General features: G+C 50.4%; 1 protein-coding gene across 1 annotated transcript in view; it reads left to right on the top strand.

Annotated features, from left to right (window-relative positions):
• Positions 1–15187, top strand: part of LOC147736790 (uncharacterized) — a 68007-nt gene that overhangs the window by 50214 nt on the left and 2606 nt on the right. Inside the window, 3 exon segments of the mRNA XM_086952699.1 lie at positions 2451–2622; positions 9148–9240; positions 9243–9988. Of these exon segments, the coding sequence (XP_086808825.1) occupies positions 2451–2622; positions 9148–9240; positions 9243–9988 (1011 nt within the window).

The following is a 15187-nucleotide window of genomic DNA, read 5'->3' as shown; positions in this document are numbered from 1 at the left end:
ACTCCTCGTAAATATGTTGACGCAGTAACGGTCGCGTTTCAGCCAGTGATTCCTTTCGGCTTCATCAGGACAAGTGTAAGATCCACCGTTCCCTCTAGGGCGCGCGCATGCACCTCCCCTGACGTCAGCGCATACCGCCTCGTGTGGAGCGGGCACACAGTCAGGACATCGCGCGAGAGAGTCGCGCCGCTGGCCGCTTTAAAGAAGCGAGCGGTGCAAACATGAGGCACTTTTCCATACGGTGGCGGCGGAGCGGTCGTGGGGAGTGCAGGTAAGGAGGCGGGAGGCTGGTGGGGCTTGTGGCTATGTGGGAGCGTGGGGCAGACTGTGGCCTTTTGTTCAAGTACTGCTGTTAATCAGAGGCCCTTCATTCACAGGCTCTGATTAACAGCAATACTTAAACAAAAGGCCACAGTCTGCCCCGTGCTTTACTAACAAAAGCGTAGTCAGTTTCCAAACACAGCGCGTACTTTAGCACATGCTGTGTTTGGAAACTGTCTCTATGCTTTTTTTAGTAAAGCGCGGGGCAGACTGTGGTCTTTTGTTTATTGCTGTTAATCAGAGTCCGTGAAGGGACTCTGATTAACAGCAATACTTAAACAAAAGGCCACAGTCTGCCCCGCACTTTACTAACAAAAGCGTAGTCAGTTTCCAAACACAGCCCGTACTTTAGCACACGCTGTGTTTGGAAACTGACTACGCCTTTGTTAGTAAAGCCCGGGGAAGACTGTGGCCTTTTGTTTTATGGGGTACATCAGCTGTGCACACCTGGATAGTGCATAGCTGCCAAGGTTTCACATTGCTTTGTGTGACTTTTTTCAAAATTTCAGCGTAAATATGAGTGACATTTCAACAACTATGAGTGACACTTTTTCCTCATAAATAGTAAGGCTACATTCTACAGGGTGGGTGGGAATAGATGCATTTGCCATTTGCTATGTTCAAGTTTAAAAAAAAAAAAGAATACATTATTTTTTAAAGGCCAGTGACACATGTTTTCAGACTAAGTTCTGCAGAGTTCTACACAAAATGCTCACAACAGCCTTCCAAGTATAAATGTGAAGTCTTGCCAATGCAACTCGCAGCTTTCATATCTTGGTTACTAGATACATTGAGAATGCATTATTAATTCACAATATCCGCATTATAGTTCCTTTTACAGGCCTGTTCACCCCAGTTTGGTGCAGCCGACGGAACAGTGTGCAGTGCTGGGATTTATGATAAACTAGTCTGGTCTGTTTTTCATAATGTTTTCTTCTGTTGCAGGTTTCGCAGCCAGAACCCCATACATTTAAACAGGCGTACGTGAGTGTATGCAGAAGAGGTAATTGTTGGGTTGAGTTAAACTGTGGTGCATCTTGAACATTGCAGTATCATATATACTTACCCATGTTTTCTTATGTTTTGACGTTTTGCACCCAGAACCCCATACATTTAAATAGGCGTACATGAGTGCAATCAGAAGAGGTAATTGTTGGGTTGAGTTAAACTGTGGTGCATCTTGAACATTGTAGTATCATATATACTTACCCATGTTTTCTTCTGTTGCAGGTTTCGCAGCCAGAACCCCATACATTTAAACAGGCGTACGTGAAGGCAATCAGAAGAGGTAATTGTTTGGTTGAATTAAACTGTGGTGCATTTTGTACATAACAGATTGCATTCATGAGCTAGGCGTCAATGTAAGCCATGTTTCCTTATTTTGCAGGCTTTGTGGCGAAGCAGGTTCAAACCTGCGGGTACGGAAATGTTCAAGCGCAAAGCTGTAACTTCAGGAGAGTGCAGTGCTTCACCACAAAGGAAAAAATGTTGCCTTGTATTAAAGGAAGAGTGGATGAAGGATATTGTGGAGGCTGAGACACAGAAGTCACGAAGCAATGTTTGCATGCAATTCGGGAAACTATTTCTTATACAGTCCAGACATGGGATTGATTTGCAAAGCATGTGCCGAAGCCAAGATTGTTGGGGACTTTTCCACAGGGAAGAAAAGGAGTGATGGCTGGAAACTGGACTACATGAAACGCCATCTACTTAGCAAAGTACACTAGTCTGCCATGGTGATATTGAGAAACAGAATTGCTGCTGCCTGGTTTGGTTTTGGAGTGCGGGCTATGCTGACAGAAACTGCCACTGACAAAGAGAATAGAATGGAAGTAGTTGAACGCTAAAGATCTATGCCTGAGGAGATAAAGATTCTCATCAACGTGTTGCTGGCAGTCAAGATGAATACTTCAATGTTATCTGTACAAGACATCCATGACCACCTAGCTTTGTATGTGAAGATACCAGACAGCTGGAGGAGCAAGAATTATGCCTTTGAGTTCCTTGAGGCCATCAATAGCGTGATACACTGTGAAGCTATGACAGAACTTTGGCAAGCTTTGTATTACACCTTGATAATTGAGAGCACAAATATTTCTCTTGCAAAAATAATCATCCTGTACTTCAAGTTCCGACCTGTAACATTAACTGAGCACAAAACGCAGTTTGGGGGCATAGTGAAGCTGGCTAGCTGTAATGCTGGGGCTATCACTACTGCCGTGAAAGAATTCTACACTGACAATGAACTGGACCTCATGAAAACGGTCATGTTCACATCCGATGGTGTGTCGGTGATGCTGGGTAAAGAATAATGGTGTTGCTACTCGCCTTAAACAGTCCATTCCTCATCTAGTTGAGCAGCATTGTGTCGTCCATCGAGAAGATTTGGGAGTTGATGATGCCTGGAAGAGGGTTCCAATGATTAAAGAGATGGAGACATTATTGAGGACTGTCTACACTGTGTTCTCCAGATATCCTGCAAGGAAGTCCAAGCTGGATGAAATTGCATCGGTCACTGAATGTGAAGTTGTCTCTTTTCGACCACTGAATGAAGTCCGGTGGCTTTCAATGCATTTTGCTGTTGGTGCAGTAATTCGTAATTGCGAGACTGTTCTTATGTACTTTGAGCATGAGAAAGTTGAGGAGAATGATCCAATTGCTAAATATTGTTATGAAAAGCTATCGGACTCCAACTACCATATTTCCCTTGCAGTACTTAATGACATTCTGGGAGAATTTGCATCTTTGTGCAAACTATTCCAAAAAAGTTATTTGACTACTGTTGAAGCTGTACAGTATGCAAGAGCAAAGATTGGCCAAATTAAGCAACAGTATTTGAGGGACACTTTCTTTTGGAGCAGCGACGTAACAGATCTGATGGTGTTGTACAAGGAAAGGCAAGAGTTTGACAGTGGGCCTATTTTTTCTTTTGTTTCCCTTCTTTGTGAGCACATGCAAAAAAGGTTCCCTGCCGACGAGCTAAAAGAATGGGCAAGTTTTGAGATCCAGGCAATAGCAACACAATCACATTTTGATTTTGGGACTGAGAATATTCAAAGACTTGTTGAAAAGTATAAAAATGTCTTGGCCCTGGGTGATTGTGAAACACCAGAAGATGTTGTTCGACAATACAGAGGCTATATATATGTGCTGGCAGAACAAGTAAAGGGTGGGTTATCTACTACCTTTCAAGACATGGTGAATTTCACTGTAAGCAATGCGGCTCAGTATAGTGTAATGTCTAAGCTTGTTCAGGTCTGCGCAACATTTCACGCATCTAGTGCAGACTGTGAACGAGGATTCAGCCTCATGAATACTATCAAGAGTAAATTGAGGAATAGACTAAAGCAGAAGCATTTGGATAAGCTGTTGAGGACAAAGGCCTCCCTCCTGAATGGGAAAGTTGACCCAGACCGAGTTTATCAGCACTGGAAAAATAGCAAGGATCGCCGTGAGAAGCAACCCTGTCACCCATCTAGTGACGCCACTTGACGTGTCTGAACTGCCCTCTCCGTTCTTGTGTATATGTGATATTGTATAGGCTCGCAACATTTCCCCACCCAATAAACTGTGATCCAGTTAACAATATTTATTAAAATCTTATGATGGTACCACCATTGAAGTCTTGTGCTTTTCTAAACTTGAAGTGTACTTGCCTGTGTAACCAATTCATGTCAGGGCGTGATTATCCATTTTGCAAACTGCCCTTAAGACCCTTATTGTGGCGCTGTATGTGTGAAAATGCACCATCTTTTCACTTTTTAAATTAAACGTTTTGAGTGCCTTTTGGCACCGCAGACACGCACGGTATGGTTCCTGGCGCTCATAGCCATGGTTGCAGCGCACAGAGACCCTCCACTGCCACACACAGAGGAAATAAATTAGAGGGAACATTGGTAACAACACATCTTAAAGGAGAGTAATACTCTCCAACTCAAGGACAGCGAGGTAGTTACGGGGCACAAATGCCCGGGAATACCCGGCACATAGGACCACTCGAATCCTGTTTTATTCACGTCGGTCCACCAGGTCAGCAAACCCGCACACGCTCACTCTCAATGTAGGCAGGGATCTCGTCTCCTGCACCTCTGCTCTCGCCAGTGAAAAACGAGTGGTACAGAAGGCAAAAAGGGCACAGAAATACCGGAAAAACGAGTGGCACAGAGGCAAAATAAAGAATACAGAAATACAGGGGCAGCTATGAACAGAAGGCAGAACGGGCAGAGAGGCACGGGGGCAGCGAAGGGAACAGAAGGAAAAATTGGGCTTAGAGACACGGGGGCAGCGGGGGGTAGAGTCCATCACTGCTGCTCACTGCGCTGCAGCCGGGTGCTGCCGGGGAGGATCAGACCAGCCTCGCTGGAGTGTCTATCACTGCTGCTCACTGCGCTCCAACAGGGTGCTGCCGGGGAGGATCAGACCAGCCTGGCTGGGGTGTCCATCACTGCTGCTCGCTGTGCTCCAACGGGGTGCTGCCGGGGAGGATCAGACCAGCCTGGCTGGGGAGTACATCACTGCTGCTCACTGTGCTACAACGGAGTGCTGCGGGGGGGGATCAGACCAGCCTTGCTGGGGTGTCCATCACTGCTGCTCGCTGCGTTACAACGGGGTGCTGCGGGGGAGAATCAGGCCAGCCTCGCTCTGAAGTCCATCACTGCTGCTCGCCTCTCTACAACGGGGTGCCGCGGGGGAGGATCAGCCAGCCTGGCTGGGGAGTCCATCACTGCTGCTCGCTGTGCTACAACGAGGCGCTGCGGGGGAGGATCAGACCAGCCTCGCTGGGGAGTCCATCACTGCTGCTCGCTGCGCTACAACGTGGTGCTGCCGGGGAGGATCAGACCAGCATCGCAGGGGAGTCCATCACTGCTGCTCGCTGTGCTACAACGAGGTGCTGCGGGGGAGGATCAGACCAGCCTCGCTGGGGAGTCCATCACTGCTGCTTGCTGCGCTACAACGGGGTGCTGCGGGGGAGAATCAGACCAGCCTCGCTGGGGAGTACATCACTGCTGCTCACTGTGCTACAACGGAGTTCTGCGGGGGAGGATCAGACCAGCCTTGCTAGGGTGTCCATCACTGCTGCTCACTGTGCTACAACGGGGTGCTGCGGGGGAGGATCAGACCAGCCTCGCTCTGGAGTCCATCACTGCTGCTCAGCTCTCTACAACGGGGTGCTGCGACGGAAAATCAGACCAGCCTTCCTTCAGCGGAAACGCCATTCCTGAAGGAATCCCACAGCCCATCAAGGTCTCCCTTACAGGAACACATACAATCCAGTGAATGGAGAAGTTTGTGGAAAAGATTCCACAAACCCCCCTTTCCACTCTAGAACACCCCAGGAACAGGGGCTTGCCCCTGGAGACTCACTCACAGAGGTCTGAGTGTGTCTTGCAAGGGGCATTGTTTTGTTTGCAAGCAGCTCTCAGGGCTTCCTCACTTCTGTAGACGACTTCCTGTGCGAGAAGCCACTATGGCTCTCGAAAAAGCCTGAAGACCAGCCCTTTTTCTCCAGTCCAATTTTCTACGTTACTTTTTCTTCAGGTCCTAGAAGCATTGGGAGTCTGTGCAGAGAGGGTAGGAGGCAAACTATGAAAACAAGATTTCTGGCCAGTGGATGGAGGGCCAGAAGTTGTTCCCTCCACACTCCTCTTTCTTTTCAACTTTTTCCTGTCTTGCTTACCATCCCTTCTCCTCCTCCACTACTCTCCCCTCTCCCTCCTGCATTAGCCACCCCCACGCTACCCACGACCCTCACTCCTTTCCCCTGCTGTCACCTGTTCCCATTTTTTTCTTCTTGCCCTTTCATCATGACTATCCGTAGCCCTCCTCTTCATCTCTTTCCTCTTCATCTCCTTCCCTCCATAAAGCTCACTACCCTTCTCATGCCCTCCCTTACTCCTCTCTACTCACTCGTCTCCACTCATGTGTCCTGCCGGAACCTGCCCTCTCCCTCTCTGCTCCAGCACTCCTCACTCTCAAACTCAACCCTCTTCCTCAACTGAACTTTCCTCTCATTCACCTCCCACACCCTCCTCATCCCTTCTTTCCAACTAGAACCCCTCTCTTTGAAACCTTTCTTCTCTCGTCCCTCCTCTGCTTTGTCTTCTCCCGTCCGCGCTCATGCCACCCCTCCCCTCCCTGTCCACCTTCCTCTCTCATCTTGACTCTCTCGCAATTACTGTCTTCACCCCCCTTCATTTTGTGTTCTCTGTCTGCCCTCTGTCCGCACCCCTGCTTTTCACTCCTTCCCTTTCAGCTGCTCTCGTCCTCTCTAGTTCCCCCTTCGCTTCTCTCTTCCTTTTTTGTCTCCTTGTGTCCACCCCCTTTTCTCTCTCTTCCTTTCGTATTCAGCTCTCCATACCACCTTCCTCCCGTTCTCCATTTTCCTCTCTCGTTTCTTGCCCTTACTTTCTCCCTCTTCCACCTGCTCTTCCATGCTTAGGGGAGAGAGCAGAAGCACGTTAGCACTGGTTAGCCAACGTGCACAGAGTCCTAAGGCCACAGAAACAAATTCAGCAAAAATAGGAAGGGTGAAGGCACCAGTTTGGGATGACCCTGCCTGTAGAGAGGGCCAAGTCAAACAAATTCAATAGTTGTTTTCTTCAAGTGCCACTAACAAGCTGAATCTTGCAGTAGTCGCATCGATCCTTCATGAGTGACTTCCAAGGTATATCATCGGTAAGGACGTAAACTCTGGAGAGATGAGATAAAGGCCGGCGTAGAATGTTGAGTTCTGACGTTCACGCAGTGTAATCAAGATGTGTTCAACTACTCTCCGTGTGTGGCTTGGTTATTGGCGAGTACCTAGGCTGGCAGGACGCTATAACTGGTGACAATATAGGGGATACGAAGTCCGTACACTGAGAGCGCTCTTCCAGAGAGTTTGCCGTGGTCAAGCACACTGCTTGTGCGTGCCACATGTGCCTCAGTTGAAGTGCAGAATCAATGCTGGCACTGGCGGAGTCTCAGCGCAGTGCCAGCCTGAATAAAATGCTTAAAGATAAAGACAGCGACACTGAAAGTCTACATGTCGCTGAACAGGAACTGAATGAAACAGCTTCTAATGGAATATATGGCGCCATTACGCAAATTAATACCATTACGCTATGTGGAGTAAGAAAACTAAAGGTGGACAAAGAAAGCACACAGAAATAGTTCAGTACACATTACACTGAAATTCACATGCTATGAAGCAGAGATTAACCAGGTGTTTATGAAGAAACATTTCAGCACAAAATCGACCAGTGTTATCTGCTTTCATGTACTAGTAGTGTAAAAAGATTTATCTCCTTCTCTAAACCATCAACAAATCATTGTCTCTCAACATGCTGGAGAGCAGTCCCAGACAGAGGGTCGGGTTGGGTTTGCCGAGTTTCCACAGACGAAGCGGCCCACCACCAAAGCTGCTGCACAAGGGGCCCAGAACAACTTCTTAGACAGCCATAACATACAGAGCTCCGATGGAGAGCCAGGACGAGAACCAAGCTCCAAAAGTCATTAAGGCTGACCCTGAAGCCGGCACATCACGAGGCGCTAGAAAAGCTCTGTCTGATCAAGTTCCACAGGAAGTGCCTGAGAGAGCACTACTGTCCTCCAATGTATACACGGCTGCTGCATTCTTAAAACCGCAAACTGTGTTTGATTTTGCAAAAAAACAGAATATTGGCGATGATGGATGGATAGAAACTTTTGAATATTTCATAGATGCAATAGATGAAAAAGAGTATAAAGTATCTTGAGAAACATGGCCAATGAAGGAGGCAAGAAACCATGAAAAAGAATTTACAAGAAGGTGAAAAGACATATGATCAAATCGAAAAGGCCTTTAAGGTCAAGTTTAAGCCAGTGCCAAATGTGAATTATAAAAGATATATCTTCATCCAGAGACCAGGTAAGACCATTGATGAGTTTGTTGAAAGACTGGATGTTTGGTAAAGCACTGTAAATTCAATTAATTTATGATGAGGAGGCTACCCTCCTCAGAGTGATCAATGGATGTCTGTCGGAAGCATTTCAACGACGAATGCTGATGGAAACTGAGCTTGTATCAAGTCCTCAAGGCTGCTTGCGCTGACAAGCGTACTTATCGCCAAGTGACTGACATGGAGGCTGTAGATGCCCAAAGTGCGTCTGTCATGAGCACGAAAAGTAAGCCAAGGTACAAGGCTGAGGGACACAAGGTACTGTCTCCACAGAAAAACAAAACGTGTTACAGATACGGACTGTCATTTCCACACAAAGGTAAATGTCCCGCCATTGGACAGATATGCATAGACTGTGGTAAAGCGAATCATTTTGTGATAAACTGCAACGCGAAGATAAAAGTAAGTGTGTAATATAGAATCTATTTTTACTTAATCCTGCGTGGATTCCCTTTTTTGATTTACTCACTGTGTTGCTGCACTAGTGTGTTGCACAAATGCTCTGCACATTGCATCTTTAAACTAGCCCGACTGCTCTGCGCCAAGCTACCAGAGGGTGAGCGCAGGACAGGTTATCTCAGGTGTGTATCTGGTTTACCCTGACTAGAGTGGTGGATTCTGCCTGGCTTAGGTGCCTACCCTAGCCAACCAGAACCCCCATGTCGAACAGTGGTTCTTGTGAATCACTTGATTTCCCAGCATGCTCCTGCTGCAGGACCAGGTCAACGCACTTTGTGTAGGAGGACTAGCCACCATTTGTGTCTCAAAGGGAAGTGTGACTCTTTTTCCTAGAACATACATTTTTTTCCCCTGAATTGTAACTGTTCACTTCTCCATATTATATCAATGCAGCTTTTTCAAGAAATATTTTCTTCATGTAATTTTCAATGTTTTTTCTATTTTGCAGAACAATCACATCTAGAAAATATGAATGGGAAAGAAAGCCATAAAGGTTCCGGAGGCAAGATGAATTTTACTCAAAATATCTACTTAAGGAAACGGACAGAATGCACATGAAGGAGAGACGCTTTGCTTGTAATGTGTGTGACAAAGAATTTATCAATGAGACACTTCTTGTGAGGCACAAAAAAGGACACACCAGCCTCAGGCCATATCCCTGCGAAACATGTAAAAAGTGTTTCAGTCAAAAGGCAACTTTTTTACAGCATCAAAGAACACACACTGGAGAGCGGCCGTATCACTGCACAGTGTGTTCCAAGCGCTTTGCTCATAAGAATAGCCTCGTACAGCATCAACGTGTACACACAGGAGAGAGGCCTTATCACTGTACTGTATGTGCCAAGAGCTTCACTCGAAAGAAAATTCTTCATGAGCATCAACACATACACACAGGAGAAAAGCCTTTTCACTGCACCATGTGTGAGAAGAGCTTCAGTCAAAAGACAAAGCTACTAATGCACCAAAGAACACACACAGGGGAGAAACCTTATCATTGCACTGTGTGTTCCAAGCGCTTTGCTCATAAAAAAGGCCTTGTACAGCATCAAAGCGTACACACAGGAGAGAGGCCTCATCATTGCACTGTGTGTTCCAAAACCTTTTCTTGTAAAACAAACCTTGTACTGCATCAAAGAACTCACACAGGAGAGCGGCCTTATCACTGCACTCTGTGTTCCAAGCGCTTTTCTTATAAGGCGTCCCTTGTACAGCATCAAAGCGTACACACTGGAGAGAGGCCTCATCACTGCACTGTGTGTTCAAAGCGCTTTGCTCATAAAAAAGGCCTTGTACTGTGTTGGACTTGGCCTGTCTGGTAGGTCCGCCCCTGAAGTTTGGTGCTTAGTATATGTGTCCGGGGAATGGTGATTCCCCCTCTGAGTGTGTGTGTGGTGAGAGAGACCTGCCTCCCATAGGAATGCATGGGGAATGTATGTGGCCCTGGTAGTTCCTGATGCGTGGGGGCGTGCCGGGTCGTGTTTGGTATGTGTGCGCTCGTGAGGTTGAATGCTACAAGATGATGTATGCAGCATGTGTGTGACTAGAAGGGAAGTGCCACTTCTAGACTTTGGTGCCTGTGTGCAGTAGGTGTGCTGGTGTATGATTGGCTGAAGCCGGCTGGGCCTTCCCCACCAGGCTGGCTCCACCCCCTGGGGTGCGTCCAGTGCCCCTGGCCTGGCCAGTAGCATGAAATTCCTTATAACCAGTTCTGGCTGGTTCTCTCCCTGCCTGCCCCTTTTGGAGACAAAGGGAGCTCCTGTATAAAAGGGGGGTGGGCCCTCTTCTCTCTCTCTTCCTCTCTTCCTGCTTGTCCTGCCTGGAACCCTCCCAGGGTCGTGCTGCTGCGTGGGCTCAGGGTTGGCTGGCCTCCCTGGGCCCTGCTCCTGCACTGCTGATGTCCCTTTTTCCCTTCTACAAGCTGATGTGCTCCCCCTGAACTCCTGGACTTCCTATGGACCCTGCTTTCTATGGCCCTAGCGCTTGAGAGCGTTCTCCTGCTATCCTAGTGCCTTGTGGCGCTCATTCCCGCTTCTAGCGCTTGGGAGCGCTTTCCTGTCGTCTTAGCGCCTTGGGGCGGTGCCATCCGGCTGTCCTAGCGCCTCGAGGCGCTGCCGTTCTGCCCCCAGCGCTAGGAGCGCTCTATTCCTCCAGCCGGTGCCCGCCCGGCATATGCCTGTCGTGGGAGGGGGCCCGAGCCCCCAGCGAGTGCCTACCTCGCGTTATTGCCTTCCTGGCTGCCTTATCGAGGGAGCCGGGCCCTCGTCAATTTCCCCTGTGTTTCACCGCCGCAGCCCGGGACCCCGCGTGAAGCCCGCCCCCGGGCCGCGCTCTGATTGGCTGTCGGCCCGGGCTGAGCTGATGACGTTTCCCCGGGCCGCGCTCTGATTGGCCGGCGGCCCGGGGAGCTGTGGAGACGACCGGAGAGAGCCACGAAGGCAGGGGTCGGCGGGAGCCTACTCCGCGCCCCTGCGTTCCACCCGAACCACTGCCGCTTCCCCCCCGGGGCCCCCAGGAGCGAGAGGGAGCCCCGGAGAGCGAGGAGGACCGGCGCGTCTGCCCGCCGACGGTGAGTGCTGCCGGAGGGGAGGCGGGGCGTCGGAGCACATTGTCGGTGCTCGCCCCTCCCCTCCAGCGCGAGCACGCGTGTGCCTCGAGGCCCGAAGGGCCCCCAGTGATGCCGGGTCCCCCGAGGGGGGCCCCGCCTGCCCAGATCATCCCTGAGCCCCCGAGGAGGCTCCACCATGGGTCTCTGGCCCCTCGAGCCCGCGAGGCTCCGCCCAGCGCTCTTGAGCCCGAGAGGCTCCAGCTGTAATCCTCTTGAGCCCTGAGAGGCTCCACCATTGTCCTCGAGCCCCGAGAGGCTCCACCGTTGGCCCCAGTCCCTACGAGCCTGCAAGGCTCCGCCCACTATTCTGTCCTAAGAGCCCCGAGAGGCTCCCACGTGGCCCCTTCCTCCTCGAGCCCCGAGGAACTCCCCCCATTTGTCCCTTGCCCTCTCAAGCCTGCGAGGCTCCTACATGATGTCCCCCTCATCCCCGGTTGCCCAGCACTTCGTGGGCAGCCGCCACGTTTAGGTTTGCCCTGGGCCCCTTGCAGCCCCCTCAGGACACCGAGACTCTAAGGCGCCCTCGCCCCAGGAAGGCCATCTGGCCTAGGGGGCGCTACTGACTATTATCAATGTGTTGCTGAGACTGATTATGTGTTGCCCTGCTGATGGGGGCCTCTGTTGTGTTATGTACCTTGCCATTCCTTCCCCCCTGCATAACCTTGCCTCATGTATGTCTATACTGGTTAGAGTGAGTTCTATGAGACCCCGGGGCGTGACGTATCCTAATGCTAAGCTCCTGGTGATTATGTGTTCTAGTCCTAGTCCGAGGAAGCTCCCAGTTGTTCTATGTTCTAGATGCTAGCTCCATCATGTGCATCTTCCTGGCAGTGGTCCCGCGGCTCTGCTTCGTACCTCCTTCCCTGTAACCCCTGCCCGTGCCCCTGGCACCTTGTACAATGTGTGCTCCTATGTGCCCTGCTTAATACAAAGACTATTTTTATATATACTTTGCGTGGAGTTCCTTTTGTGGGAGGCCTGGGATGTTGCTGTTGGTGGGTGCGTGCGCAAATGCTTCACACATGTCCTCCGAGATAGGCCTGACTGCCCGCGCCGCGTTACCTAGAGGGCGAGCAGGGGTCGACTTTACATAGGAGTGGTGGTCTCTGACTGGCTGTGGCGCAAGCCCTGGCCGGCCGGGGGTCCCATTTCCTACACTGGTGGCAGCGGTGGGATCCGGACTTGTGTTTGCGCAGTACCACAACGATAACTGGCCTCCCTACAAAACTCTGCATTGTAAATGGTCGCAAAGAAAGGAGATTATTGCTTTTAAGAGGTTACTTAAATGTCTGTTCTGTGAAAAATGTATTCTGGTACGCTATGGGTTAGGTGGCCCTAGCTCGGGAGGGTAGATCAACTCCCTAGTGCCATGGGTTTTTCTGGATTCACCAGAAGGGTGGGATCCAGTGGTGGCAGCGTAATTGTGTTCAATGTGCATGGTCCCTGTCCCTTCCCTGGAGTAATGATACCTGTGCCACATGGGTCGGGTCAGGTTGCTGAAAATGTCTGTTTTGTGGAAATGGTTAATGATTAATAGAAATACCCGTTCTGTGGAGAGTTTTTTAAGGTTACTTAAATGTCCGTTCTGTGGAAAAATGTGTGCGTATGCACTGTGAGTTAGGTGCCCCTAGCTTGGGAGGGTAAATCATCTCCCTAGTGTAATTTGGTTTTCTGGATTCACCAGGAGGGTGGGATCCAGTGGTGGTTGTGTAATTGTGTTCAAATGTGAAGGGTCCTTGTCCCTAGAGTAATGGTACCTGTGCCCCGAGGGTCGGGTTGAGGAATCAGGGGCGGTGGAAAACTGTCTTACCAGTCTAGGGGACGGTGTATGGATGAATGTTGAGGTGCACGGAGTAATGGAGTGTAAGTTCTCTGGGATGGGGAGCTTGCTGAATCACCGATAATCCTGTCCTTCCTTACCCCGCTGAATGTGTAAAACTGTCTTACCGGTCTAGGGGACGGTGTGTGGATGAATGTCGAGGTGCGCTGAGTAATGGAGTGTAAGTCCTCTGGGATGGGGAGCTTGCTGAAACGATAATCCTGTCCTTCCTTACCCCGTTGAATGTGGTTGACGCATCATGTGTTCCGTATCCCGCTGGATGCGTTTTAGGCGTCAGGTGTCGCCCTGGCTGAATTTATCTTAAGTGGTATCCCTGTTGTGTTCTAGGCGTCAGGTGTCGCCCTGGCTGAATGTATGTTAAGTTGTATCCCGGACAAGGAAGACCTGCTGGCGCGGCCGCGGCTTGCCTTGGGGAGAGCTGAACTCTGAGACTCTTCTTGTTGCGTTTTAGGCGTCAGGTGTCGCCCTGGCTGAATTTATCTTAAGTGGTATCCCTGTTGTGTTCTAGGCGTCAGGTGTCGCCCTGGCTGAATGTATGTTAAGTTGTATCCCGGACAAGGAAGACCTGCTGGCGCGGCCGCGGCTTGCCTTGGGGAGAGCTGAACACTGAGACTCCTCTTGTTGCGTTTTAGGCGTCAGGTGTCGCCCTGGCTGAATTTATCTTAAGTGGTATCCCTGTTGTGTTTTAGGCGTCAGGTGTCGCCCTGGCTGAATGTATGTTAAGCTGTATCCCGGACAAGGAAGACCTGCTGGCGCGGCCGCGGCTTGCCTTGGGGAGAGCTGAACGCTTAGTTCCCAGGTGGAAGACCAGTGGAGGGAGGAAGTCCCAAGACTGGTAGGAAAGTGTGTTCTGAGGGTGTTTCTCCTGGGAGAACGCGGAACCTCAGAAGTAGAGGTAGGGTGGGGCATTCTTGCCCGTGACCTCTGGCAAGCCTGAGGGTGCGGACCCTAGGTGGAAGGAACAGTGGTAGTCGTGGCTACCCTGAGAAAGGGAGTGGAGAAGGGCTATTGTGGGCCCGGGGTTACCACCCCCCACTTCGGATTAGCAGGGACCAGTGGTATCTGGATGGCTTAGGGCCTGGTCCTAGTCATGGACAACTCAGGAGTACCAGGTGGGTAGCCTGGTTGGGCCTATGTCTTCATTTTTTTGTTTTGTTTTGTTAATTTCTTTTTTTTTAACTTTTATTATTTTTAGTCTGTGTATGTCTATCGGTCCGGCGGTGCGGGCCGCGTCCAAATTCTATCGCCCTGCAGCAGGGAAGTCCATCACGGTAGTGATTGGTCTGCCCTGCGTTTGGGCTGGGAGGGGCATGTGTTGGACTTGGCCTGTCTGGTAGGTCCGCCCCTGAAGTTTGGTGCTTAGTATATGTGTCCGGGGAATGGTGATTCCCCCTCTGAGTGTGTGTGTGGTGAGAGAGACCTGCCTCCCATAGGAATGCATGGGGAATGTATGTGGCCCTGGTAGTTCCTGATGCGTGGGGGCGTGCCGGGTCGTGTTTGGTATGTGTGCGCTCGTGAGGTTGAATGCTACAAGATGATGTATGCAGCATGTGTGTGACTAGAAGGGAAGTGCCACTTCTAGACTTTGGTGCCTGTGTGCAGTAGGTGTGCTGGTGTATGATTGGCTGAAGCCGGCTGGGCCTTCCCCACCAGGCTGGCTCCACCCCCTGGGGTGCGTCCAGTGCCCCTGGCCTGGCCAGTAGCATGAAATTCCTTATAACCAGTTCTGGCTGGTTCTCTCCCTGCCTGCCCCTTTTGGAGACAAAGGGAGCTCCTGTATAAAAGGGGGGTGGGCCCTCTTCTCTCTCTCTTCCTCTCTTCCTGCTTGTCCTGCCTGGAACCCTCCCAGGGTCGTGCTGCTGCGTGGGCTCAGGGTTGGCTGGCCTCCCTGGGCCCTGCTCCTGCACTGCTGATGTCCCTTTTTCCCTTCTACAAGCTGATGTGCTCCCCCTGAACTCCTGGACTTCCTATGGACCCTGCTTTCTATGGCCCTAGCGCTTGAGAGCGTTCTCCTGCTATCCTAGTGCCTTGTGGCGCTCATTC

The sequence above is a fragment of the Lissotriton vulgaris genome, chromosome 1_2 (genome assembly GCF_964263255.1).
Source record: "Lissotriton vulgaris chromosome 1_2, aLisVul1.2, whole genome shotgun sequence".
Classification (NCBI taxonomy): Eukaryota; Metazoa; Chordata; class Amphibia; order Caudata; family Salamandridae; genus Lissotriton; species Lissotriton vulgaris.
This window is presented reverse-complemented; position numbering and strand designations above follow the sequence as displayed.